Source organism: Dicentrarchus labrax, unplaced genomic scaffold (assembly GCF_905237075.1).
Source record: "Dicentrarchus labrax unplaced genomic scaffold, dlabrax2021, whole genome shotgun sequence".
Classification (NCBI taxonomy): Eukaryota; Metazoa; Chordata; class Actinopteri; family Moronidae; genus Dicentrarchus; species Dicentrarchus labrax.
Window position 1 is genome coordinate 1,871,369 of NW_026136716.1, and position 27,779 is coordinate 1,899,147.

Here is a 27,779-nt window from a genome sequence, read left to right on the forward strand (position 1 = left end):
TTTAGTTGCCTTTTCACCCTTTATTGCATTGACAAAAGAAAGTGCTTTTATCTGACAGGAAAGTCCCGAAGTTCCATGTTAACCTTGTTTGGTGGTTTTGTCACAATAAAATGAAAATCTGAAAAACACTGAGCTGGTTTTAGACCTGGACTTCTTCCTAACATGACAGCATTTCGAGGCGTGTAGGAGTGGCACGTTGGCTTGTCCAGCCATTTGATTTCAACACAACAGAGTATGAATAGCAAACAATTACTACTCTGAAAAAAAGGCACATACAGGCACAAAAATAGATAAACAGCACAACAACTAACTGCAACATCAGTGAGAAAAATACAGTGACAGCACGCTGTCTGAGTTCCCAACATCAGAGGTGAGGGGGATTAAGCACTGTGGGTATCAGAATACAATGACATGGGTTTTATAGTTAGGGGTCCACTTCTTTCAAGTCCATCTGGGTCAATATTGCTTTTGATTGATCCCCAATTGGCAATGCAATCCACCTCTGAGCAACTTGATCACAGGTCACACACACACAGCTAGTCAGACACTTAAAGAAAGCAATCATTTTAAGAATAAGGGAGTGGATACATTGAAGGTATATCAACACTGTGGTTACAATTTATTATTATTATTCCTCTCTTTATTTATTTACTTTACGATAGTGACATCTTTAAGACAAGAAACTGGGGAGAGCGGGGGTGCATGCAGCAAAGGGCTGCTGCAGTAAGGACCGTACATGGGGCGCATGCTCTACCGGGTGAGGGCAAAATTCAGTCCAAAATTACTGTGATGCCAAACTGCTGGTGTCAAAAAAGCAACTGGTCAAATGCTAGCGGCTCATCTTTGGCGTCCTTTTTGGTATTTTTTAGGTTTACTGGCAGTACAAGGGAGATCCTAGGACACATAAAACACATTTGCCTTGGGATCGTCCAGGAGGAACTGGAGGATGTGACTATAGGAGTGCTGCCTTTGCTTAGCCACCACAACTTGGATGCGGATAAGTGGCAGAAAATGGATGGATACATAGAGAGATCAGTACATGTGAGGCATCACAGAAGAGGGGGTTCTCATATTCTTAAACATAAATATAGTTTGCAAATATTGAGTTTGTTGGCCAAATGGTGATTCTAAATGCAGGTTCTTTTTACTTCCAAAATCCAAAACACATAAAATAAAATAAAAACAGATTACACAACCTGAGGTCATTTAACATCTCTATAATATACAACATACTTATTGTAATAGTGTTAAATTTGTAAACAGGAATAAAATGAACAAAAATGTATATATATGAAATATAATTTTTAATTAATGGTCAGAGAGGAGCCTTGCTTCTACCAAATTAGTGTTCAACAAAACTCTTTGTATGTTCTCTGGAGAGTAAAGAAATGTCCAGTTTGGAGAGTTCAGAAAGCAACACAGTGCCTGACACATTATATTTTATCACTCTAAAACCAGATAAGAAACTGATAACAAGAACATTAACTAACTATTTTGTAAGTTAAAAAAACATTCTTGATCAAGTTGCTTTAGTCATTTTAAGTGACACTGACTTAATTTTGTACAAGTACTTAACGTTTCTGTAACGTTAGTGTCACTTTTCCTTGTAAAAGCGGCTTCAAGAATATTTTTTAACTGCGTTACTTAAAATGTCTGATGTAGTCTGTTTTTGAGTCAACACACATTACAGTACAGAGCAGCAGTAAAGTAGTTTGTTAAAAAAATATTATTATTATTATGGTGAACAGAAATCTGCAGATATTTTGAAATGGGAGCTTGAATTCACAGCTTACATCTTCCTGAGGGTGTGAAAGTTACTTTTTGTTTATTTCTGACCTCTTTGAATGAGTATTTTGGAATAAATCAGTTTAAAATATTGGATTACAGATTAAAGCTGCAGTAGGTAATTTTTACAAAAATATTTTTTGTCATATTTGCTGAAACGTTTACTATATCCTGACATAAGAACATGAGACAGATTATTTGTGAAATAATCAGGTTCCTCTGGCTCCTCCTAGTGCTCCTAATGGCGTTTGTAAGAAACCACGGGCCCGAATGAAAACAACCAATCAGAGGCGAGAAAGATAGAAAGACGCTTTGGATTGGTGGCTTGTCATTAGGAGCACTAGAAGGAGCCAGAGGAACCACATTTTTTATCTGTCTTATGTACGAATGTCAGGACAGTGAAAGTTTCAGCAATATTGACAAAAAGTTGTTTTCTATAAAAGTTACCAACTGCAGCTTCAAATATGTTTCTCCTCTGAATCTCCCTGTACAAATATCGCCCAGACTGTTATGAATGGGCAAAATAGAGAGATTCGGAGTGAGACTCAGAGCCTTTACGTGCAGAATAATATTCCACTCATGATAAGGATAATCAAATATTACCTTAATGAGTTGGCACATGTAAGTACCACTGCATGTATAATATCCTGAATACTGAAACTGTAGAAACAAGCTGGGATATGATATTAATATGCACTGCCACATCTGGTTTGAGTCTGTTGAACAGCAAAGCAGGAAAGTTAAAGAATGTGCAAACAAGCTTACGTAAAATGCCAAATCCCAACTACACCACATATTCATGCAGAAACTAGAATAAATGTCAAATAAATTTTAAAAAAGCAGTTCAACTCTCTACTTTAGACCTGAAACAACACCTCGACATGAAATGTCGCTGCGTTTTTCTATTTCTTTCCTGAGAAAGACATCCTGAATGTGACGAGACGAAGCAGCATGTGGCAGTGTGGCATTTCTGTCAGCGTTTATTCTTGTGTTTTCTGTTTAAAGCTGCACGAGGCAGCTGCGTACTCTGCGAGGTGATGGACTTCATTACCCATAAATCTGTTACACTCCTTGGCAGGTCCATATTATTCTAGACAGAGCGCCTGTTTACAGCAATTTAGTTTTGAATTGAAGGTGAAACTACGGTGGCCACCAAATGCGTTAAAACAACGCATCAAGGAGCCAGTGTTTGGTTTGTCTTTTCTGGGTTACTGTAGAAACATGGTGGTTAAACATGGCGGCCTCCATCAAAGGCGACCAGCGGTGTCTGTAGCTAAAAACGGCTAATTCTAAGGTAATTCAAAATACGACAATTCTTATTTTCAGGTGATTTTACACGGATGAAAACATACCTAGGAATGCGATCACAACAATTAATGTGAATTCAACCAATCCCTGTCAACTCGTGATGAGGCTAAATTCCCTGATGTTCTGCCTGAAAGCGGCGCTGTTGTTGAGGATTCAGATCTTTTACTCTCACTGAAACAAGTTGCCTTTGATTTTTAATCCATATTAGGGCTGTCACTTTATCCAAAAATCACATCTGAATCAATTTCAAACAAACGTATCTATAAACACAGGTCAAGCTGATAGTGGAGCGCCCTCTGCCGGATCATTTCCATATATCTCTTGCATTTATACACTGTACATTTTTAACCCGGAACAGGTCATTACACACATTTTCGAATAGAAAGTTATAGCCCTAATATATATATAAATAATCATATTTGCAACTTTCACTTTCTTCCACACTTTCATTGCCTAATTTGCTTAAAAACAACACAACGTGCATCGAAATGTTTTAGAAAAGTTGCCAGTTACCAAACACAGAAAGAAGTTGAGGTGACCTAAAACAAACGCTGGGTATTGTACCAGGAATAGTGTGCTATAGAGTCTGCACTGTTTCTTTTGTTCACAAAAACTTGTTTTCAATTTGAGGTTTGCACTTTTGCAAAATAAAAAAGGCTCTTCAAAGGCTGATGTCCTGCGGTTTCACTTTGGACATGGCGACAGTCTCCATGTTTGAGCACATTCACCAGCACTCACAGTATTTGTGTTTTTGTGGATCTCTGCTCAGCCGTGGTTGTCAACAGCAACGGGAAGCAAAGGGTCAGCCGCCTCGTTCCTCTCAGGTCCGCCACCATCATTCGGTCGGTTCATCGTGTTTTTCCTGGCCTGGTAGTCGGACTGCTTCTTCTTCTCCTCCTTATCCGCTGCATCTAAATCCAGCTTTGGGAGAGGCGGGAACTCCCGGCTGTACGCCGGCGGGAGGCACGGCACCAGATGCACTTGGCCGCTTTCATTCATGAGCTGGACGCAGGTGTAGAAATCCTGTGGCGAGCGGTTGGTGGAGAGAGTGTCAGGAGCAGGGACGGCGCTGGGAAGGCCGGGATGTCTCATCACGCTGTACTCCGTCCCCGGCAGAGATACGATCTCTGGTCTCGGCCACAGGGAAGACACGTCCAGCGACGAGGCAAAGGCTTCAGGAGGCGAGGAGCAGTAGGGCAACGGGCTCAGTACATACGATGATGGGTTTTGGGTTGTGATCTGATGATGGCCGGCCATAGGCATCAGGTGATATGGAACCATCAAGGCCTCCTTCTCCCTGTCTGTTGGGTCGACCGGGACACTGCAGTCCTTCCCCGGGGTGAGATAGATGTCGTCAGCGTTGACAGGTTCCCAGACCTCCTCAGTGTAGCTCGGAGGTCTGTAGCTGTGGAAGTTACTGAAGTGACGGTTGATTGCATCCAAGTTCCCCTTCTGCTGGCGGAAGTGAGAGGTGGAAGAAGAGAAGAAAAGACAGAGAGGGAAGAAATAAAGAAAAAAGCCAGAGGAGGGAGAGATGAAAAAGGAAAATGTTACAATTTACAACAAGAGAAGGATCGAATGATAAGTACAAGTAAGGAGAAAAGGAGGGAGGATAAAGGATAATAGGAGGAGAGACAGAAAACAGGGAAAGGTGTGGCGAGATAATGAAAGGAAGGAGGGAAAGTAAACGTAGGAAGAAAGAGGAGTTGGAGAAAGTGAAAAACAAAGAACAAGAGGAAGGAAATATTAAAGCAGAGTGGAGAAAAAGAAAGGAGGACAAAGAGGGAAATGAGGAAAATAAAATTAGTATAGAAGAAAAGATGGAGAGAAATTAAAGAGGAAGGAAGGACAAGAAAAGGGAAAGCATGAATTAAAAGGAAGGGGGAAAGAAGGAGTGAGGAAAAGATAGAATGTGAGAAAAGGAGGGAGAAAGGTTAGGAGGAAAAGTGTGTGTGTGTGTGTGTGTGTGTGTGTGTGTGTGTGTGTGTGTGTGTGTGTGTGTGTGTGTGTGTGTTACCTTCAGGAGCAGCGGGTCGATGCCGATGATCCGTGGTTTTGGAATAGGCGGCAGGAAGTAGTCTTTTATTCTGAAAGATGTGAGGATGAAACCATTTTCAAAAGACACACTGCAGACTTATTTCCTGGGTGTTTATGTATATAAAACTAAAACTGTATATAACCTGATAACTTAAGATCCAGATGTCCAATGACTAAAATCTGTGTGTGTGTGTGTGTGTGTGTGTGTGTGTGTGTGTGTGTGTGTGTGTGTGTGTGTGTGTGTGTGTTCTCACCTCTTGCTCTGTGGAATAATGCCAAAGGCGATAACCAGCAAAGCCACGACACCGACTCCCGACACCAGAATCCACACCAGGAGTCTACCTGCACAGGTTCAACCAACCGAGAGAGTTCATTAAAGTCACCTGTCCACTCCCCTCTGTTCCACCTCCTCCCTCTACAGCTTTAGGAATACACATTCAATGGGAAAACAAAATACATTTTATCCAAAGCCAATCCAATAAAAGGACTAAAGCTGCATTATCACTTTCAGGTGTTCTACTGTCAGGATAAAGTGAAAGTAAAAAAAAATGACCTGAAAGTTACCTACTGCAGCTTTAATATCTAATACGAACAACTACTGAAAAACTGTTGAATGAAATCATCACGCCGTTGCTGTTGTCATGGATACCCTCCCAGTCGGCGTACCTGCGGGCGGCCTGGCGGGGATGCTCATCAGCAGCGAGGAGCTCCATTTGCTCCACAGGCCGGAGTTGTGCGATCGACAGCGAACCCGGACCTGGTAGTCGCCGACGGGGAGGCCGAGCAGCTCCACGTGAGGCTCCCGCAGAGGGTACTTCACCTGACGACAACAAACAACCACAAATGACATCATTTAGATTTATGTTGAGCCACTGTGCAGCGCTGAGTAGATTAAACTGTTCTATAAAGAGTTCTGACCAGCAGTCGAAGGCAGTTAGTATTTATGGACCCTTTCATGTTTTTGAACTTAAAGTCCCATTGACGTAGTCTGCCATAGTGATGTAGCCTAATACAGGGATTTTAATTGGATAATTAATTTGCAAATCCATGTAAAATTACAAAACAATTGTCACTCATTTTACACAATTTTAGAAATGTCTATTAACTGTATTTACTTGAGTTGAACCGTTTAATCTTTTAAATAAACAGTAAATATTGTAACATAAGCTGGAAAAGCGCTGTAAACTTACAGATTTATTTTACAGTGTCCTGAGTAAATGTTGTTACTTAATCTGGCACCATGTGAGGCTGTTTACCTTCCAGTTGTCGGGTTCGGTAATGCGTCTGTACTGCAGCTCGTACACCAGCGTGATCCACCCGTACTTCAGGTCAGAGGGCACCGGGTACGTCCAGGATAGCAGTGCGTCGTGGCCCATCTCGTCCCCGCCGGCATCGGCCAGCTCGTGGGTCAGGTTAACCGGAGCTTCGGTCTGAACTGTGGACGACACGGGGAGACATCTTGTGAAACAGACAGAAAGGATCTGGACATTCATGTCATCATTATTAATTCATACAGCAGGCTGTAATCTTAAGATAATACCCTGCATTATTCATGCAGCAGGGAAACCTTAATGTCTGCGTATTTGATCCACTTTTTACATTTTAAACAGTTCTCTACAGAGCTGATCTCAGTGGTTGTCACTCTGAAGCTGATAGGGCCCATCTTCCTTTTCATTTCATCTCTCAGTCGTGTAAATCAGGTACAATTTGGGCTAAAATACGCAGTAGCCTATCTCTCCCTCAACATGTCGATACCATGTGATCCACATTTAAGACCGATAAACAGAAGTGATTTAGAGCAGCAACCTTTTTCCTTAAGGGAGCCCTTTTCTATAATTAGTTCCCTCTGACTGGATTATGCATTTTTATCATTTCTAACAATCATACAGACTTAACAGGATTCTTTTTGGACAAAGTCAGTGTTTGGGAACCACTGGTTCAGAGGAATCATTTAAATGCTTAAATGTCACCAATATAGATCTTTATATTACTATTTACGTGTGAGAATCATAGACCTTGAAGCCTGACTGGTGACAGAAAGAGAGCTAACGTACACCGTTTGTCACAATACGTCAGTAAATGGATCACGTTAGCTGGTGAAGTCATTATGTAATCCCATGTTGTAAAACGACAATATATTTTCTATTTTCTAACAACAGTTTATAACTAAACATTTTACCTTCTTATGTGATCATTTGCTGCTTTTCTCTGTTTTACATCTTTATAATATATGTTATATTTAAATATCTTTTTTTTTATGTTTCCAGAAAACAATTGAAACATTTTACAAAACTGGTTAATGTGATTTTCTACAGTACATAATGGGATACTGTGAAATGGCTGACAGTAGTTAGTAGTAGTAGTAGTAGTAGTAGTACCGATATCACTGGCATTCGTTACAGTTTAATGATAACTGATTATATTCTTTCGTCTTGTGTGATCTGTTTAATTAGAATTTAAATCTTTTTCGACGGTTGTTCGGACATTTAAAGACGTCACTTTGGCCGTTGAGAAACTGTGGTGGTATTCTTCTTTACTGGTGTAACGTCAGTGACATTACATTGATGTTTTTATGGTTTCTGACACTGAGCTTGCAACCTTTCTGTCCATCTGATGGCGAGGTCACATCCCTTACTGCACTCTAACTGCAGGCGGGGGGGCTGAATTCCCTGCAGGCCCTTGATAAGAGCCACGTCCCTGACATCTCAGACCAAAAAAAGATCACTACGGCGCATCACATGTACCCACATGTGTCTGCTTCACACACATTAGCTCTGATAAATCATACGCCTGTGCTTCTTCACATGACACACAGCAGACCTCCAGTCTGTTGCATCTCTAACCAGCTCAGGAAATGGACTGGCTGAGTCCAAACAGGCAGCGTCTGGATAATAACACACACTCAGTCCCCAATAAATGAGGTCAACTGCTGCCATGTCGTTTTAACACAAAATCTCCTCCAAAATAAGAGCACAGTTTAAGTGTTTTGAATTCATGCGTTCATCTCCTGGCTGCAGTTCACTCAACGGCCACCGGTGTCACTGTTGAAGGTTAGATGTAGAACCTTTAAAAACATCTTAACGCAAAAAAAATCAAGTCTTTAATATTTGATACTCGGATTAGGTTACTGAATACATTTTTTAACAAACAGTAATTGGATTACATTTTTAAAGTAACCCTCCCAACAGATTACTGTGTGGATTACTGCCTTGCATGGCCATTGGTTTGCGTCTGTAGTGAACTAGTTTTAAAAGGCCATTAACAGTGGGCTGGATCAATGTGGTGACCCTGATGAGGCTTTAAAGTGGAGAGACTCCAGACCGGATGCATAGACTCCATAAAAATAAGAAGCTACAAAAAAAGCATGTTACTATTTGACATGGTAAAGTTATTATATTGGTATTTTAAATTGGTATCAGAGGTTCCACGCTATTCTTAGCTCATCTGTGAGGCCTGAGGGCATTCTGCATGTATTTTACACTCAATTGCGTTTCACTGGAGGTCATCCATCTCGTCTATGAAGCACCCTTAAGGCATAGAATGGGTTGTTCCCAAGCTATATCTCAGACCTTTTAACCCCTCATGAGCCTCCTCGGACCCAAGGTTCTCATATGCAGCTCTCCTGGTGGTTCCTCAAAGCAGATTAAAAACAAAGGTGACAGAGCATTTTGCCATCAAAGCCCCCAAACTGAGGAACAGCATTCTAGAGGAGATCAGGACGGCAAATTCTATCACTTCATTCAAGTCTCTTCTTAAAACTCAGTTTTATACGTTTGCCTTCCTGTGACCCTTTCTCCTAAACTTATATTCAGCGTGGAACCCTGTCACATTAAGAGAAATTTGCACCAAAATAACTTTTTTTTTGATTTTGCACCAAACGTCATTGATATAAATGTAATTTTTGAGATGTCGTGCTAAATAACAAATAAGCACAATGCTGAGTTTATAGCCTGTTGGTGGAGGGTAATAGACATAACATTACACAACTTTTTAAACTTCATGATTAACACATCTGTTCTATTTATCTATGTCTGGGAAGGTTTGAGCAGATCGAGCCTGTACATCGCCTCCTGTACATCCTTACCGATCTCCGCCACGTCCAGGCAGTGCTCCTGGGAGGTGTAGTTTCCATTGGCGGTGATGGCCGTCACATTCATACAGTAGATCTTCCAGATGCTCGTGTGGCTGCTGTCAAAGTGGCAGCTGTTGCTGCCGGCAGTCACGTAGTCTGGACATTCATGTTTGGGGCCCTTACTGTGAACATTAAAGAGAAGTTTGCAATTTTCAAACTTAAAGGACAAGTTTGTAGGATTTAGTGGCATTGTCAAGAACCGGGCCATACGTCCATGACAATAGGAGAGAGACGCACACAACAAAGCCAATTAACACATGATTTATTAAGGGAAATAATTAAACTAAACTAACAGTAGTATGTGGGATCAGTGGAGTAAGTGAATGAGCGCTGTGTTGTATTAAGATGCAGCAACACAATCAAACCGTCAAACCCAAAACCAAATAGTTGTCTCAGGGAGGAGAGAGAGCCAATACTGAGCTCCCAGAGGGTTTTTTAAAGGAGCATGGCACAGAGGCCTCAGGTGTGGCCAATTTACTGACAACCCTCTGCCACGCCCACTCAAAGTACCGGCACAGAAAACAGCCACATAAACAGGAACAGGTAGACAGGGTGGAGTGGGTTGTCACAGGCATCTAGTGGTGTAGTTGCAACTTCCTCGGCTCATTGAAAAACCCAACAATTCCTATATTCAGGTGATTATACACTAATGAAAACATACCTATGAATATTGTATTACATTTCTCACAATAGATCCTCCTAAATGTCCACTTTGTTGCTGCAATGCCTCCGCTCTGATTTCATTGTTTATTATTTTGTGAAATACAATTGAAGCTCTATTTCAATGCTTAATAATACTTGACCTTGAGAACCCATCTTAAAGGATTGTGTCAAAATCTAGTTTTAAAACTGTTTTGTGTGTATATATGTTGCATATTCCCAAATGAATAATCAAATAAACAATAAACCTGGGACCAGGTAGAAACTGAACACATGAAGAGCCACAGCTTTTACTTTGAAGCAGGTCCTAATATTCTGATATTTAAATGTTCTCATGTTATTAATTTATCTGTATGTGTATGCAGTTATATCTTTCTGTAAATTTGATCTCAGTATTCTTATAATGGTCTAAACAGTCCTTTATTATTTATTCTATCTAATCTGTTGAATTTAAACTCAATTTCTCAGAAACATTTCTATCACATAATCCCAGATTTACACTTGTGGCTCAGGTGGTGGAGCAGGTCGTCTGCAGCCTATGCTAAATCAAATATGTGGAGCAGCCAGAAAACAAACAAACAAAAACAAACTTCTGCAAGAGAACAAGAAAATCAATGGGGCTGTGAGCGGTGCCACATTGGGCCAAAGGCACAATCCAATTTGTCCTGATTACTGGGAGCAGATTCTCTGCTCAGGGCAGTCTGGCATCAGTCTGAGTCCACGTGAGGCTGCTCTGAAATATCGACACGTTGAAAGCTTCACGCTGAAGTAGAGCATGAAAAATCGAACTGGATTTAAATAGCCGAATTCATACAACCCGGAAACTTTTAATCTGGGGCCATTTTTCCTGGTTCATTCAAATGAAGGGAAATCTTAATGCTCCAGCATATTTTAGACAATAGTGTTCAACTTTGTGTTCATCCTGTTCCTGTTTTAACAAACATCTGATTCTGTTATTATAAAACAAAAAATCTAAATTGAAGATATTCTTAGATACTTCATTTTAAGGCAAGTTAATGACACTGTGCTGCTACTACTGCAATAAATTTAGGTATGTCATTGTACTATGTGAGTGTATTATATATATATGTGTATCATACTGTATAACAGTACGTAAGTACAGCTGTTAAATAAATGTAGAGTGGTAAAAAAAGGCACTATTTCCCTCTGAAATGTAAACAATAATAGTAATGAAAGGAAGGAACGAAAGTAAACGTAGGAAGAAAGAGAAGTTGGAGAAAGTGAAAAACAAAGAACAAGAGGAAGGAAATATTGAAGCAGAGTGGAGAAAAAAAGGAGGACAAAGAGGGAAATGAGTAGAATAAAATTAGTATAGAAGAAAAGATGGAGAGAAATTAAAGAGGAAGGAAGGACAAGAAAAGGGAAAGCATGAATTAAAAGGAAGGGAGGGAAAGAAGGAGTGAGGAAAAGATAGAATGTGAGAAAAGGAGGGAGAAAGGTTAGGAGGAAAGTTTGTGTGTGTGTGTGTGTGTGTGTGTGTGTGTGTGTGTGTGTGAGTGAGTGCGTGCGTGCGTGCGTGCAGTACACACTCTTTGGAGTAGGTAAGGACGTAGGTGACCTGCTCTCCGTCTGTCAGGTTGTCGAGTGGATGCCACCAGCAGGTGAAGTCCTCCATGTTGGGCGAGCGGCAGTAGTAGATGTGAGGCCTCATCGTCACGGCAACCTCCTCTGTGAAAAATCACAAAGTCGAATCAGCAGGTGCCCATCGCCATGGACACGGTGTGCGGCGTGCCACGGCAACAGTAGCGCTGAATAGTCAATGTGTATTTTCATGCGTGAACAGGTTCAGGTAGACTCAGACAGGTGAGTTTGTTTATTGATCTCTTTTTGTTCATCACTCACGTTTTCTGGGCTGCGGACTCTCACACACTCTTATTTCTTAGCTTTAAAAGTTCAAGTTTTAAAAAATAAAACACAAACTGCATCTGTTTGTCTTCGTTCAGTCCTTTTATTCTAAAGCTCTTCAGCTTTTAGTGAGGTGCACAGTTTCCTCTGGCTCTATACTAGATACTGGATCAAAATGAGCAAATAAATAATCGCTATTAACAGTAGTTTGCTCACGAGATAAATCTGACGGGTCAAAATATGTTTACTGAATAGAAAAGTAGAAAAAAAACGTATTAAACACCAACATACTTAGATTATTTTGACAGTCAGAGAGAACATGTAAAAAACTCAAACTCCTCTCCTCAAAACGACCACAAAGATATGCAAGAATAAGACTCATAACGATCATGAAGAGACACAACATGACCATAAAAAGACTCAAAACAACCACAGAGACTCAAAATGACGATCCTCGTCCAAAAATGAATACAGGAAAATCTCTAATGAGAGTACAGACTGGATAATGGAGGAGGTAATGAAATGGCCATTCAGTTACAATATTAGGACACACGCACGCACGCACGCACACACACACACACACACACACAACACACACACACATGCACACACACACACACACAGGTCAACAGTCAGGTCAACAGTCAGCTCTCCTCTCACTCAATTCCACAAAATCCATCTCCTAATTTAATCGGTTTTTGCCTCAAACACAGATACCTACACACACATAATCAACTCTATTATCCAATCCATCTGATAGACTGTTGGTCCCGAGACTGAGGTTTAGACCAGCAGTGCAATATTGATCGGTGACTGAACAGCAGGGAGTCAGAACAGCCTGCCGTCACAGGCCAATACAAAGACACACACACACACCATTAGAGGCGGAGAAGTGGAAGTGAGACTGATCTCTGAACATTTCTGTTCCAACAGAGACATTTCTTTTCCTGCTTAATATTTGGTGCAATGAATTAAAGGAGGTGGATGCACTTAAATCTGTTTTTCATTCACAAAATAAAAGCTTGTCTGTTAATGTATCAAGTTTTAAGGCATGTCTGTCAGTCCACCACTTTGGTTTGGACTGAAATATCTCAGCAACCTTTGAGAGAGAATGAAACCTACCGACTTCACCTCTAGTGCCACCAGCAGGTTGAAATTTGTGGTTTTGCATGAACATTTAAGGTTACAGGAAGAGACTGTACAATTAAACATGGACATAGTGTCTGTGAAGTCCCCCACAGGTTTGTGAAGAGCCGTTGTAAAGCTCAGTGTCGTCGGCTCAGGCTGTTGCCATCTTGGCAGTCCTGACTGCGCCGGCTCCCGGCTAATACAAAAATGGCAAAGAGATGGAGCTGAGACCTGAGACGGCACCCACCTGTCACTCAAACTGCCCCCCCCGTAAAGTTGTAATGAACAGGGAAGTTAACTCTAGAGACTGTAATGCCAATATTTAAGAACCTACACAACCTATGACCTGATCCTTGTAAAACCATACACAACTGTTAAAGAGGCTGTTATATACATATAACCTTTAGTCCTGTTTCTACCTACACTCTATGTCCAAGTAAACAGCCAAGGACAAGATCATCTCAGAACACAATCTGTTTACTGCCACAGAACTGAGAAATGTGTAACTGTGTTAGAGTGACACTCCAACAGGGATAAAACCACACTGCTTCTTACAATCCGGGCTCTTTCAAACATTCACATACAAGAGTGTGTGACGGCTGCATTGAGACCATTCATGGATGACTTGAATAAAACCTTACAGAAAGACAAGATCATACTTTGTATGCTTTATTAAACATGTTTATTTCTGCTGTAAAGTTGGACATTTTAAGATGTGTAAAATTAGGAAAACTGACTCACAAAAAGACTTTATATCCTGGGTATCATGTAAAAGGAAAAAAAATTTAAGAGTGCAATGAAGCAGCGAGACATTATGTGCCCTTCACAGATCATAGCAGTGAGAGGCGAGTAATCCATCAGGGAATGCATGAACCTGCAATCTGAGGGCAGCGGGGAGACAAAGGGCTTTTGTGCATTGTGTTAGGAGCTCAGCTCAGAGAGCCACACTGCAGGAACTTTCTAATCAACAACGTCCACTTCTCAGAAAGAAAGAAAGAAAGAAAGAAAGAAAGAAAGAAAGAAAGAAAGAAAGAAAGGCCTGAGATGGAGATGGAGAGAGAGATGCAAACAACTACACAGAGACACATGATGTCAACAAAGTGACACAAAACGAACACAATGAAATATAAAATGACTACAAAGACACAAAACGACTACTAAACGACTGAGAAATGAGACCAAAACAAATTAAAGATAAATATAAAGTCACGTGATGCTGCTGCTGTTTGTCAGAAGACTGTTTTTGTTACATTTGTGATTTGGGAAATCCTGCTGCATGGTTCAGACAGCTGTAGCTTTGTAGCTTGCAGAGTTGGGAGGATGAGCGTTTAGGCAACAATATCTCGATGTCAAAAAACAAACAGGAAGGCACCTGCATACAATCTGCAACGTGTTGGGTTGACTGATTGGATGCAGATGACACAAACACAGAAAGCACCAAACACTCAAACTCATTCATTGTGACATCTGTCACAATTGTTGTCCCTGTCAAAAGCATAAATAACCTTTCATGTGGAACAAAACCATACAAATCTCAATAAGATCAAGATTAAACGGTAAATGTGACAGATTGATAAAAATGTCTATTTTGCTCCAGTGTGTGGGCAGTGAATCCATGTGAAAATGTCCCTTTGGGTTTTTTTAAAAAGGTCACTGTTGATGTGTTTCACATTTACAAAAGCAATAACCAATGAAGGAGAAAGATTTATCCGACTTTTCTCTAATCTTGATTAATCTATGAAATAATAGATGATTTTCCACTTTGAACCTCAAGCAGATATAGGAATGGGTGCTGAGATCGCAGAGAAATCTAATTAAAGTCTCTCTCAATACTCAAATTCATTTTCAGTGATTAATTTGGTTTCTATCGACACACTTCTTTCAAAAAATTGAGCAAAAATCCAGAAAAGGCATGTTTGTGCAGGTCTACACTGGTTGTGGATAAAAGTCAACAGTGATGCTCTGAAATGAAAGCAGCAGTGTTGTGAGCTCAGCGGGGAGGTATTGATAAGCTGCCGGAAATAAAGCAGCCGACACAGCTGGTTGCTGTCTGTCTGCATCCAGTCCTGTCTGACAGATCCCAGCTGTAACACTTATTTTTAAAATGCTCATAAAACTCTCTGAAAGAGATGAATAGCTATGTTTTCATTAGTGTATAATCACCTGAATATAAGACTTGGCAGAGTCCGCCATGTTTCTACGGTAGCCCCGAACGGACAAACCATTTGTGGATGCTTAATGACACACTCAACTTTGAATATAAGACGTTTAGCACTTAATATTAGACACAAAGATTTTTGAGATATTTACACGATGCAAAAGTAAGTCAAGCAATCAGATAAATGTAAAAACAAAAAATTTAACTAAGTACTTCATACAATAACTAGAAAGTATTTTTGTCTACTTGTTTTTGTGCATCCTGTGACCCCTTTGACGGCTTCCTGTCTTCCATTCTTTCAATCTAAAACATACTGGCTGCCTTGTGAATGTCTTTCATCTAAAATGAATAAGATACATTCTGGTGAGATTAAATAAAATGATGTATGGACAGAAGACACAGAGAGTTTGCTGGCATCTGTGAGCTATGATTGTCACAAAGACAATACTGAAAAATTGGGGGAAAGACATCCGTACGTGTTTCTGACGATCCTTCAGCTGTGAGAACTCAATTATGAGCTTCTGAAAGTGAGAGAGACCACAGGGAACCTAGTCGAGCTTCAGCCGGGCATGATGGAGGATCAGTGCCGGTTCGGGAGCAACATCTGGAGCTGGTGATTTGGTTTTGATTCAAGGCATCATGAGAACATAATTAACACATTCAACGACGTCTGGGAGCCAAATTTGCAAAGTAATTAACCCCAAAGACACTCCGCTCAGATGTCAAATTGAATCAACTAAGATGTTTGCCTCGAGAGAAGCAGAAGATGCAACAAACTTCTAAGACTGAATAATAATAATAATAATTCACAAGTCTCCTAAAAAGACCAAAGGCTATGATTTTGTACAGTGCTATGTTAATTTTCTGGCACAGAAAAAAACCAAATTTGCCCAGACTGTCTAAAAATAAAGCAACATTCATGTCCTTGAACTCACCGTGGCTGTGTCTTTCTTTATAAACGTCCTGGGCGGCGATTCTGTTGCAGCCCACTGCAGGAAGTAGACAGATCATCAGCAGCCACAGCATCCTGCCGCCTTCTGCCAACCTGTTAACACAAACAAGCTATATGAACACACAAGCTCAGGATGGAGAAACCCCCACGCAACACCTCAAGATCCCACACCGTGGGAAGGTTTCCATGTGATGAAGTCCACCAGCAGGAACATGTGACCCAAAGACAACTGGACATTTATATTTCAAAGGGCAGTAGGAGGATCGCCCTGCGGCTCTTTGGGTCCTAACACTAAGCAGCAGTGAAGAAGCGTCACTTCCTCCGAGTCATGAGACAACCTCATATAATCAGTCCTCTGCTAGGGCACCACTGCCTCAACAAACTTCCCCTAAAAATTATACCATCCGTTTTCTCCGAAACAAAGTGGATAATAGAAAGATTCATTTAAGTTTACTGGTGGGACTTCCTCCCACTCGATGCCCAGGGTTGTAGCACCAGGCAGCAGGGTTCAAATTGCTCAAATTAGTCTTTTCCTGTGTGCAAAAGTATCAATACGACAAAAAAAAGTGACATTTTGTTCGGAAGTCTATGGCTGCCAATGTTAAAATGAAATCAAGTAATGTAATTTTCCATTTGTGTGCACATGATGTATGACCCTCTCCTTCAAGGGACCCCTGACCAAGTGACTAATTTATATTATATTAACAATAAGAGTAGAGAACAGCTGATATACTGCACAATGAACCTAAACAGTGAACACAATAACAGCAGGACGTTTGTGTAAAGAAGTGAGTTGAGATGAATTTTGAGCAGATTGTTTCGTGTGAATATTGATCAGAGATTAGTTTTCCTGATATGAAATTATTTTTGTTTTATTTTATTTCTTATTTTATTTTTTCATACAGACCATCAACTTAAACAACAGTTATACGTCTTTGGGCTTTTAAGGGTTTGCTGAAAGCTCATTACTCTAATCAGCTTAGTGCAATGCAGGACTTCGTGGAGGAAGTCAGACTGTCGTGGAAATGCACTGTGAGTCATACAAGTGGTTTTAATTGTATTGGTTCAAGTATTTGGTTTTCAAGGAATTGATTGACAATATAAAGGGTTTCCTCATATCAGCTTCCTTTAGATCAGAAAAAAACACCACCAAACTTTTCTGTCACATCCATGTCGTCCTGTTAGGTAGTCTGAAATCACTGACAAACAATGCATCTAATGCACTGTAAAATGACATAAATTAGATGCAAGTCATTTCAATTGGTTGTCCTTAAATCAAAATGTCATTATCTGTCTCATTTAATCAACCAGAATAGCTACACTTTTTTAGGAAGAACCCACGAACCGCAGTTCACCTGCCATGAGTCAGCTAAATTGACCATGAAAAACCGTATTCCACCACCAGAGCGATCCCAGGATCCTGGACCTGAAGAGGCCTGGTCTTAATTTAGATCTCCTATACGACTTTCTGATGGTCCAGAAACAATGAAGGCAGTTCTCTATTTAGGGACCGGTGTCTTGGCATTCATATCTGCAGGTCTCGTTTAGAGCATCTATTTGAACATCTGGAGCCGGGTGCAAAATCTTTGGTCCTAGAGGCTTGGTGATGTAGTGGCTATTCTGAACAAAGCAGTTCCACCTTAACAATCACTGCTTCTCCCACGCTGTTGGACAGACAATGGACGTCGCGGAGGGGCTGCGAGCCGAGCTGCTGCTAACATTAGCTCAGCTTGTTTCTCTGATAACTTAAGATCCAGACGTCCGATGACCAAAATCCTTCATCCGGTTCAAATCTAGAGTTAAAAAGCACCAAGATCTAAACAGTGGATGGTAACAATGTGGCTGCAGACTGGATCAACAGTCAATGTATGACAGCTTCTGACAGACAACCACAACGCTGATGCAGGCACAAAGGGGATATGACACGCAGCGTTACCTGAATACCTGAAAACACTGTTGGAAACATTCGGGATAAGGTAAGAACACATTTTTCAACATTAGTTTACCACATTGGCAGAAATGAATAGGATATTTTTTCATCTACTTGGGTGCCAACCAGGGTCAGAAACACCATAAGAGAACATGATAAAACAATAAAATATCATCCTTATGCAAACAATCAACATCAAGATTATTTGAACTGCAAATGGTAATGAAGTCACATGGGAGCTTAGAGGTTTTAAAGTCTGATCTTATGAGGGGAAGGGTGACAGAAGTGACGTATAACAGCAGTTGCTGCAGCAGCAGGCGATCCTCGGGCTCAAAGACAACAATCACAGTGAATAATCCCTGCCTTGAGCTTGCACAAGGGAAGGATTAAAAACAAGGCCTTGTTGGGTTTTATCTGGAAACCTCAGCTCACCCTGACACTGCACAGGCCACACCGGGTCTCATTCACCAATATGTGCATGTAATATACTGCCACACCCCCATTTCTCTATATATTGACATACATTTGCTTTGAGGTACAAATAGTGTGGAAGTCAAGCCTGGTTGAAAATGATTTCAAATTCTGACAGTTTAAGTAGGAAAATGTATTCAGCCATACTCGGATACATGTCATTTTGAGAGTAGAATAATTAGACTCTATCCAAAATGTTGAGTGTAGTAAAATTAAAAATTTGACCAAATGTGACATTTCATTTAGGAAATGAGGAAGATCACATGCAGGCTTTGAAACTTCACCTCCGGGTTATCATCTTATTCCTATCTCTCTCGCAAAAGGATCTAAGTGGAGGAGGAAGTCCAGCGCTCGTGTGACCCCTCGGACCACGAGAAAGCCTCTCTCAGTGTCACTGTACGGCCTAAAAACACCCCAGAGGAACGTGTGTGAAGTGTGAAGTTTAACGTGTCATTTAATTCCATAATTACTTGAGGAATAACCTCAATAACATCCAGCTAGACAAATTGTTTGCCCTTGTGGTTACTGATTGACTGAGATGCATTTATGGGCTGTTTTATTGGTCTGTATATCTAAAGCACAAAGTACTCAAACACCTGATGGTTTACAGTGATGTGCAGTTGACTGTGTGCGCTCTCAGATGGTTGATTTATTTCAGGTTAAAGTCATCTAAGCAACTTTTTATCACATGTAAAAGTCCATGAGCTGCAGTAAAATCAGTAATCAGTGACGACACAGAATGAGGTGTAACACAGAGTCTGTTGTGTCATGTTACATCTGTCGAACGTGATATGTGCCAGATTCCACATGTTTAGTACATGTGGAACTGGATACTGAATGGTTATAGCTGCAACCGGAGCGTACTATATAAACGTTATGATGACACTTTGCTACACTGACCTTAAATTAGGTCAAAGTCATTTTGAGAAAATATTCTGCACAAGACATACCGAGCCTGCATGGATCAAATAAATGTATTTTCCTTCGTGAATGACAAGAATTATGCAATTTAATTAAACATCATGTGTCATTACTTGATCAAATTGTTTAAGGGTTGAAAAAGTGGCCATGCAGCTGTGCTTGGCTGGACAGATTAGATTAACTCTGTCTGGTGTTGGAATGATGAATCAAATGTGAGATGTGGTATAAGGGCCTTTACGTGACTCCATGACGGGGACAGACTCGCCTTTGTGGTGCTAAATTAAATTTAACTGCGCCAACTGTATCCCAAAATAGTTGCCAAAACACTATTTTGGATATCAAATTGTTAACTTGAGTATCAGAAGGCCAATGAAATCCCTTAAAACTCTTGAAATGCAAGGTTTTAAAAAATGTTTTTAATACAAATAAAAAGGGATAAATGGGCAAATTTCTTTTAAATGTGGCCAGTATGGCTCTATGGTTGATGCAAATTAAGCACCTCTGCACCTCTGTTGAAGAGATTTGGGTAAACAAGAGTGAGAAGGATTTAAATTGAAGGTAAACACAGAAAATAGCTCTCTGGAATGCATTTTTGTCTAAATGCTAAGAGATCTGAATCTGAATAAAGAGGATTTGGTAAATAAAGATCAGTATTTGTAATTTCTAAAGCTGTAGCAAAGAAAAACTTGGTCGACTGAAATTCTACCTACCCTTCAACCAATTGATTGGCTGATGGAAAAGTTAATGAAATCTTCTAATTGGGTCGGATGAGAGGTCAGCCCTAGAATGTCAGAGAATAACATAAAATAATTTATTACACGTACTTCCCAGGATTTTTCCCCAGAGCTCACATGAGGTTGATGGTTTGAAATATGTGCACATATTGTACAATATCTGTTACAGAAATAGAAAAACAAGCTGTTGAGTGCAACATAAAGGCATCAATAATGCTGTAACAACCACGTGAGACTGACAGTCGTATTGATGCCAGGTTTCTCAAATGCTCATATAATGCATGAATGAAGCATCCCTCCTGCGTGACCCTCATAGCCAATCCCAACACGAGATTCACCTGTTGCCGTGACAACCGGCTCGTCACTGCCCAAGCCTCGCTGGCAAGGTTTGTGACGGCTCAAAGGCTGACAGGTAAATCTATACGGCCGCATCCAGAAGCTTAATGTGAAGCAACAGGATGTCCACACAGGAGATACAGTGTGCGCTCTGATCAAATGAGAGCTATAGAAATATGCAGAAATATCATAATTAATCGTTAATTAACCACGTTATTGACTCCCAGGGGAAACAGCAGCTAGATGGCACCACCTTCAATAGATTTCATCATTGTTTTCTGGTTATAGAAGACATTATGAGAGTGTTTAACAGTGAATGGTGACACATATCGATCAATTGCTTTTGAGTGGAGGTTTTTAAACTGTGAGGGAGTGTTGAAGGGGAGGTGCAGAGAGGGGGAGATATTACACAAACATACTGTGCAAGGTGAAAGGGACAGGTGCATGCAGGTGTTGTAAAAAATGGTAAATGGACCTGTACTTGTATAGTGCCTTTCTAGTCTTCCAACTACTCAAAGCGCTTTTACACTATGTGCCACATTCACCCTTTCACACACATTCACTCAGTGATGGCAAAGTCCTTTGAACAGAAACTAACATTCATTCAAATTCACACACGCACGGCATCGGGAGCAATTTGGGGTTCAGTATCTTGCTCGAGGATACTTCGACATGTGGCACCAGGAGCTGGGGATCGAACCCACAACCTTCCGATTAAGGAACGACCCGCTCTGCCTCTGAGCCACATCCGTCCCAAACAAAAAACAATGTCATAACTGAGTCAAATCTGAACACACAGACATACACAGTATCATAGATAGTTTTAGATTCAGGGTGATTTATACTTTCAGAGTATATAATTATCTCTGATGCAAGAAAATGTACACAAATCCACTTAGATCTGTTGTGTAGGACTAGATGTTGATATCCCTTATTGCATTCTTGAGACACTACTAAGACTCCGTGGGATGGTCAAGTGAGTGATGGCATCTTCTGTGTTATCAAATGGGTGCCCTCCTTCCTAGATGCGTCGCTGATAGGCCCACAACACCTCCAGAGGGTTCAGCAGCGAATCCCAGTGTCCCAGGTTCACTAAATGCTGTGTGCTTCAGTGTTGCTGCAGAATGAGCATGTGGGGCCTTCGCCATACCACTGGCTGAGGTTCTTGGGAGATGGCAGGACATCGTAGGCAGCCCTGATGGTGAAGCTTGCTCTGAATGCCTCCATTTCCCAAAACTCTTGCCAGGAAATTTTCCTCTTCTCCACTCCTTCCCATGTCATCCACTGCCCTTGCTTCGCCTGCGAGACAGTTTTTTTTTCGCACCTGTCTGCTGAAATAAAAGAAACAAAAGTAACCTTGAAATAAGGTAAAGGGTTAAAGTAACCCAGGAATAGCCTACAGTCCCAGGGAAAGGAAGCGCAAAGGAAGAACAGCAGACTTCAAGACGATCCACCCAGCCAGATCTGCTGTCACCCCAAGAGGAGAGTGCAGCACGAGAGGAGGCGGACTAAATCCAGGATGCTTGGTGCTCAAATGCATCCTTGTGTTGCAATGAGACAAGTTCCCTTGAATCTTGAACCCAGTGATAGCTGTCTGTACATCGTAGCCATGAGATGCTTTTAGGAAACAGGGCCATGGTCCATTTCGTGTCTTTAAATACAAATATCTCTCACAACAGCCACCAAGTTTGCTATTGTTGGAAGAAGGCTGTACTTGACCTAAGCAAGATAGTAACTGATTAAGCAAAGTAAGGAGCCTTTTTAAATTTAACATGAAGACACTTTGTGGAGACAACCTGAAATAGTTATGTTAATATTTTAAGAAAAAACAAGACAATTATAAAATATAGTGTTATGTATTCTACGTCTTTGTTGCTTTTTGAATGTAACACACACATAAATATATACACCATGGCTCTGGCTGTTTACTCTAAAAACAACCAGATATGTGTATGTTCTGTCCCTGGGAAAATGTGTGCAAAACTCAGATTACTATGATTTATCTGCATTAAAAAAGTGGTCGGGGAGGAATGAGTTATACACCCTGAGAGAGCAGACATGAAGCTATTTAAAATACGAGATAAGGTGGCAGTCCCCACAGGCTAGTCTCTGACCTTTAACAACAAAGACTCTAATTAAGTCCTGACACACAAACAGGGAGAAGAGGCTTAATAGAAATGCAGTCACGAAAAAAGAAAAAGACTTAATGGATCTCACTGACCTTCACTGAATTCATTTCTACATTCAGTCCATTTCTATCACACTGACAACTCAAGTCATGTTTTGAGAAAACAACTGAAACATAATAAATAAGCATAAAGATATAACTTCAGTCACAGTCATAGTTTATAGAAAAAGTCCTAAATCTGTATGAAAGGTTAAACCAGACGCTGTAGTGTAAAAACTCTGAAAGACACATGTTTTGCCTTTAATACCGTCAGTGACTGATTGTTGTGAACAGTTTTATAACCAAAACTGGGCTGCTGATTGGTTAGTCGATCAACAAAATGAAGCAGGTAAAACAATTAATAAATGAGTTGAAGAAATAAGAGATTAATTCAAAATCCACATAATCCACTTATTGCTGGATTGTGAAGCACTTGGTGCATGTAATGTCTTTGCTGAAAAGCACTTTGAGCTGCATTTCTTGTATTGCGTTTCTTCAGGTGACTTTAGTTTCTTTGTACATCTTGAAACAATCTGCTTTGACAATAATAGTTAAGTGCTGAAGGGTTCATTCTTTCTGTGCTTCGGGAAAGTCAGAGTTAATTCAAAGTTTGTGTGTCTCTAAAATGTTGTGATTGTGTTTTCATGTGGCAGTAAGACAACCAGACGTTGTTGTGCTGTCACACACATGGCTGTTGGACTTTGTGGCCACGACTTTAACCGTCACGCAGATCCAGCAGCGATTAAGTCTTATCTGAAGGATGTGCGCCGCTCTCTAGCTCCATTCCAGCACTGGTCAGAGCACCCACCCATCACAGCTCACATGGCGCCTCAGGCAGCGCGCACACACACACACACACACACACACACACACACACACACACACACACACACACACACACACACAGGAAACACAGATCTGAACAGACAGCGGCATTCGATCCACAGGGAGTCACATGCACCGCTGCGAACCCAATCACACACACTCAGACGTCAGCAGAGGTTTATGTTTGGCATAAACACTGCAGCACTGTATAATCCATGTTACCAATGTTGAGCTGTTACTAATTAACAGCTTGCATGTCAGGAATATGCTGATACACAGAAACACTTACTGTAAGGACAATGGTTAATTTTAGACTAGATATCAGTGATGATTTAACAACAATCACAAAGAACAGAGGGCGATGCACAACGACCTGTAGAATATGACATGCCAACGTTGGTTCCCAAAGAAACCTGCTATGTTTTTGGTTCCAGCTTGGAACCAACTTCTTGGCTTCCAAACCAATTTATTTCGGGTGAAATGCTCCCAACAGTTAAAAACAAGGTGTATGAACCAGAATGGAGCCGGTTCCCTGTCGGTGGAAGAGGCTTATATTGCTCGACTGCCAAGTGTGTTATTAAGTTTTCCACTCCAGAGTTCAGCAGACAGGAAGTATTGTACAGTGCAGTGCAGAGAAATCCCCTGCAGCTTCTATCCATTCATGTCTGATTTCTTGCTTATTTCCTTTCACAAGAAGTGACGTAAACAAGTTTCACAGAAAACTGAGGCAGCAAATCAATACATTACAGTTTTTTGGAATTTCTAAGACACATTCCTTGAAACTTTCCACCCTTTTATCAAAACTATAAAACACAAAACCAAATCTTTGGACTACATTTACAAAACCTCTTACTCTTCAAAAAGATAAAAATAATACAGACCAGAGATTCATTCTGCCTCAGCATCACGACTTTGAGTCAGGGCAGAGGATTTTGTCTACATCACAGGCAATGTTCTCCTCTTCCAGGCAACAAGGGAAAAACCCCTCTGGTGTGCCAGATCCAGCCTCGACAAGACTCCACACCTACGTCACCGCAGGCAGAGTCCATTGCCTGCAGGAGATTTTCCCTGCTACAGCCGGTTTTGGTCACAGATCTATCACCGCCATGCAGAGAAAAGCTCACACAGCCAGTTCGCTGGTTGATGTTAAGTCTCTATAGTATCTGGATTCTAACCCTGTTATGTCTTTATTTGCCATGTTATTAAATCCCTGCCAATTCAAAACCTGCTGCTCTAGTTTCAAGCATATTTATATTTTCACATTACATGTAGGAAACATTTGGGAAAATAGCACTGATAAAAAGAGAGAGGGTTGCACATTCAGATCTTCCTCATCTCTAAAGAGTATCTCTGTAACACTGGACCTGCATAAAGCTGCCGGAGTGAGAGAAGCTAATGAACTCTATAAGTTCTGAAATAACCCAATAAAAATAATAAAATCTAAACTGGAAAAAAAATATGCTTTTCAGAGCCATCATTCATGATTAGGTGCTTCAGCTTTCAGGCTGCCAAAACCATTTAAAATCTCTACTCGTGTCATCTTTCATGGTGCTTTGAGTGTCTGGTTTTCTCAGATTTTCGTCATCACATAAGCATCTGCAGCCAGTTCAAATCATTTTGCAATCATGTCAGTAGACACTGGAGCTTTAATGATGAATCCGTTGTCATTACTAGCATTAGCATTAGTAATAGCACAGTAATGGTAATAGATTCATTTCAATCTAATTACAACACATACTTCAGTAAATAGATAAACTCATACACGTATCTTGGTAGCAAATAGGACACATTTAAACCAAAACACAAACTTTGACCAGCTAATCAGATCTTTACAGAGAAAATGGCTACTTTAGTACAATGAGTTTATCCTGTTCTATATTTATGCCACACAGGGATTAAAACAAACGGAAACATTTCAACCCAACCGGACGAATCCAGAATCAACAATAAGCGAAAGGTTAACTCTCAAAAACTTCACAGAAAAATGTGTCAGAGACCAACAAAGTTTAATGTTGACGAGTCCTTTTTCATAATCCTCCACCTCCTCAGTGCCAATGTATATGACTGTTCACTGTGAGCAGCTTCAGGATTAAGCTTTTTACCTATGTAGGTCAAACTTCACATAGCTTTATTCCATAGGACATCTTTCTTTCTGACTCTTGTTTTCAAGGCAAATATCAGCCTGAAAGTTCATCTCAGTGTGTTCAATTTCAGCTTTTACAAGATATCTGCATACAGCGGCACACTGTTAACAGTCTGTAGAGGATTTCCTTCATAAACTGCAACAGGTACTCAGACTACCGATGAATCACAATCTGAAGTAAATAACAACAGCTGCTCAGTTTGTGTGTTATGTGCACACCTATAATGTAGTACAAGTAAACAGAGCTACCTACAACCATGTCATCCCCTGCTGCCCTCAGATGTAATCTTGTTGGTATTTAGCGATTCCCATCTGCTTCAGATTTAAGGGTGAAGTAAAATACAAACAGCTGCAGAAAACATCTTGTTTGTTCTCTGGCATGTTTGGGTGTGGTCTGATGTACACATCCTGCTGCTCTTATCTGCGATAACACATGTGGGCATTTAGGAAATACAGTTACCACTGAGAGGGGGCGAGGGGGTAGCAATATGGTAGCAATAGTTAAAAATATTACTATTGTGTTTTTCACTAGTTTTTGCTGAACAATTTTTAAGGTACTGATTTTCTGTTTCTAAAACTTTCATTCATGTTTTTTTAAAGAAGAAAAATAAATCATCATCATTATTAGTTTCAAACTTGAGTTTGACTTAAAAATAAAAAATAAAATGAAGACACTGAATCCTACACACCGGACCTTTAAGTGAATTTATTTTATTTCTTAAAGATATTTCAGAGATTTCTCCGTGCACCACTGGGCAGCTCATGTACCACCAGTACCACAGTTTGAGAAGCAGTAGACTAAACCATACGATCCAAACTGAACGTTTTTTTGACCCCGTACAATGACGCATAGTCTGCTTGCAACCCTTGATCAACCGCTACTTCCCTTGCTTATCTGACTACTTGTTAGAAGTGACCACAACTAGAAATTCACTAGGAAAAGCTGATTATAGAAAAAGGTCTGGAAAATTAAAACATAATAATGTGTTTTTCTTCTGTCCTACACTGTCAATCATTCATCAATGTATCATTAGTTTTTTAAATGTTGCATTCATTTCAGTTACTGACTCAGGACCATGATCACATAGGGAGCACAAACAAAATATAACAGAATGATATCACACAGCAGACAAAGTTAAACAAAGGAAGGAAATTCTAGTTTACAAACGACTTCAGGCTTATTAGATTGTAATAACAAGATTCATCATAAAAAAAAAATCAATGAATTCTGGTGTTGTTTGCTCTAAAACTAAAAAGGTCTTGCCTGTACTTTTAGTTTTCATACAACAAATTTAAGCTTTTGCTTCAATTCTGTGGTCACAGCCGCTTGTGGGGATCCTGAGGTTAGGAACCAGTTTCCTTTTATAACCTTCATTTCAATAAATACATTTTCAGCATTCTACAGGACCTCTTGGACAAAACTAAATCCATACTTTGGAAGAAGAGCACATATGCTTAGAAAACTAAGTGTGAACTGAAGCAGTTGTACAAATATTCTTTCACAGGACTTTTGTTGGACAATGCTTATTAAAAAGCACACAAACTAATCTGAAACAGGCGGAAGTCGTTTAAACTACCTTTATTATCCAGGTGACACATCCACAGGAAGTCAGACATTGTGCACGCACTCTGTTAAACAATTAACAATTGATTTTAAATGATTTACTGATCAACAACAACCTGAACATCAGAATCCAACAGTGCAAACACTGAACTGGGAATGAGAAACCGTTCACTAACTATAGCTTTAATTAGCTGACATTTAATTACATTAATTGAGCTCTACTCTCAATTAATGGGTCGCACCTGTTCACGAGTATAAAGAGTTCGTCTTACCTCTGAAGAATATAAACCGCTCGCAGATCCGCTTGCTGCGGCTTTAAAGCCTCCAAAAGAAAGACTCCTCAAACATAGACCCGCACCGGGACCAGGACGGATGGATGCAGCCGGTAGTCGGGGTCAAGTCCCTGTGAAGGGGACGGGAGCTGCTATGTTTGTTGGTGTGTCAGTGGTGTGTCAGTGGAGTGTTGCGTTCACTGCCGTGCTGTATAATTCTTGGCTCCCTCCTCCTCCTCCTCCTCTGTAAGGAGATTTTCCTCCACCTGGTCTAGCGTCATCAGCCAAACACCAGCTGGAGCTCCGGGGCTCCAGTCTCAGGACTGGACACACCTCCCATCTACTCCTCTTTTGCAAGAGGAGGAATGTATGGAAGACCAATACTGCCAG

General features: G+C 40.5%; 1 protein-coding gene across 4 annotated transcripts; it reads right to left on the reverse strand.

Moving 5' to 3' along the window:
• Positions 1-27,685, reverse strand: LOC127378708 (prolactin receptor-like). 4 transcript variants are annotated; one of them, XM_051427864.1, is made up of 9 exons: positions 27,390-27,685; positions 16,010-16,119; positions 11,473-11,611; positions 9,215-9,384; positions 6,387-6,565; positions 5,797-5,950; positions 5,385-5,472; positions 5,111-5,180; positions 1-4,548 (listed from the first exon to the last, which is right to left on the reverse strand). In XM_051427864.1, the coding sequence occupies exons 2-9, from the start codon at positions 16,098-16,100 to the stop codon at positions 3,859-3,861; spliced, it is 1,581 nt and encodes a 526-aa protein (XP_051283824.1). In that variant the 5' UTR covers positions 16,101-16,119; positions 27,390-27,685; the 3' UTR covers positions 1-3,858. The 4 variants fall into 4 exon arrangements, with proteins under 4 accessions (XP_051283824.1, XP_051283822.1, XP_051283823.1 ...); XM_051427862.1 differs by lacking the exon at positions 27,390-27,685 and adding an exon at positions 24,292-24,370; XM_051427863.1 differs by lacking the exon at positions 27,390-27,685 and adding an exon at positions 24,292-24,317 and having other exon boundaries at positions 1-4,545.
• Positions 27,686-27,779: the final 94 nt, after the last annotated feature.

Bases quoted from the DNA above. Each gene is read 5' to 3' on its own strand.
- LOC127378708 (XM_051427862.1), bottom strand. The intron at 6,566-9,214 runs GTAAGGATGTAC...TGTCGTCCACAG, and splicing joins CCTGGACGTGGCGGAGATCG to TTCAGACCGAAGCTCCGGTT. The intron at 5,951-6,386 runs GTAAACAGCCTC...TGTTGTCGTCAG, and splicing joins CCGAACCCGACAACTGGAAG to GTGAAGTACCCTCTGCGGGA.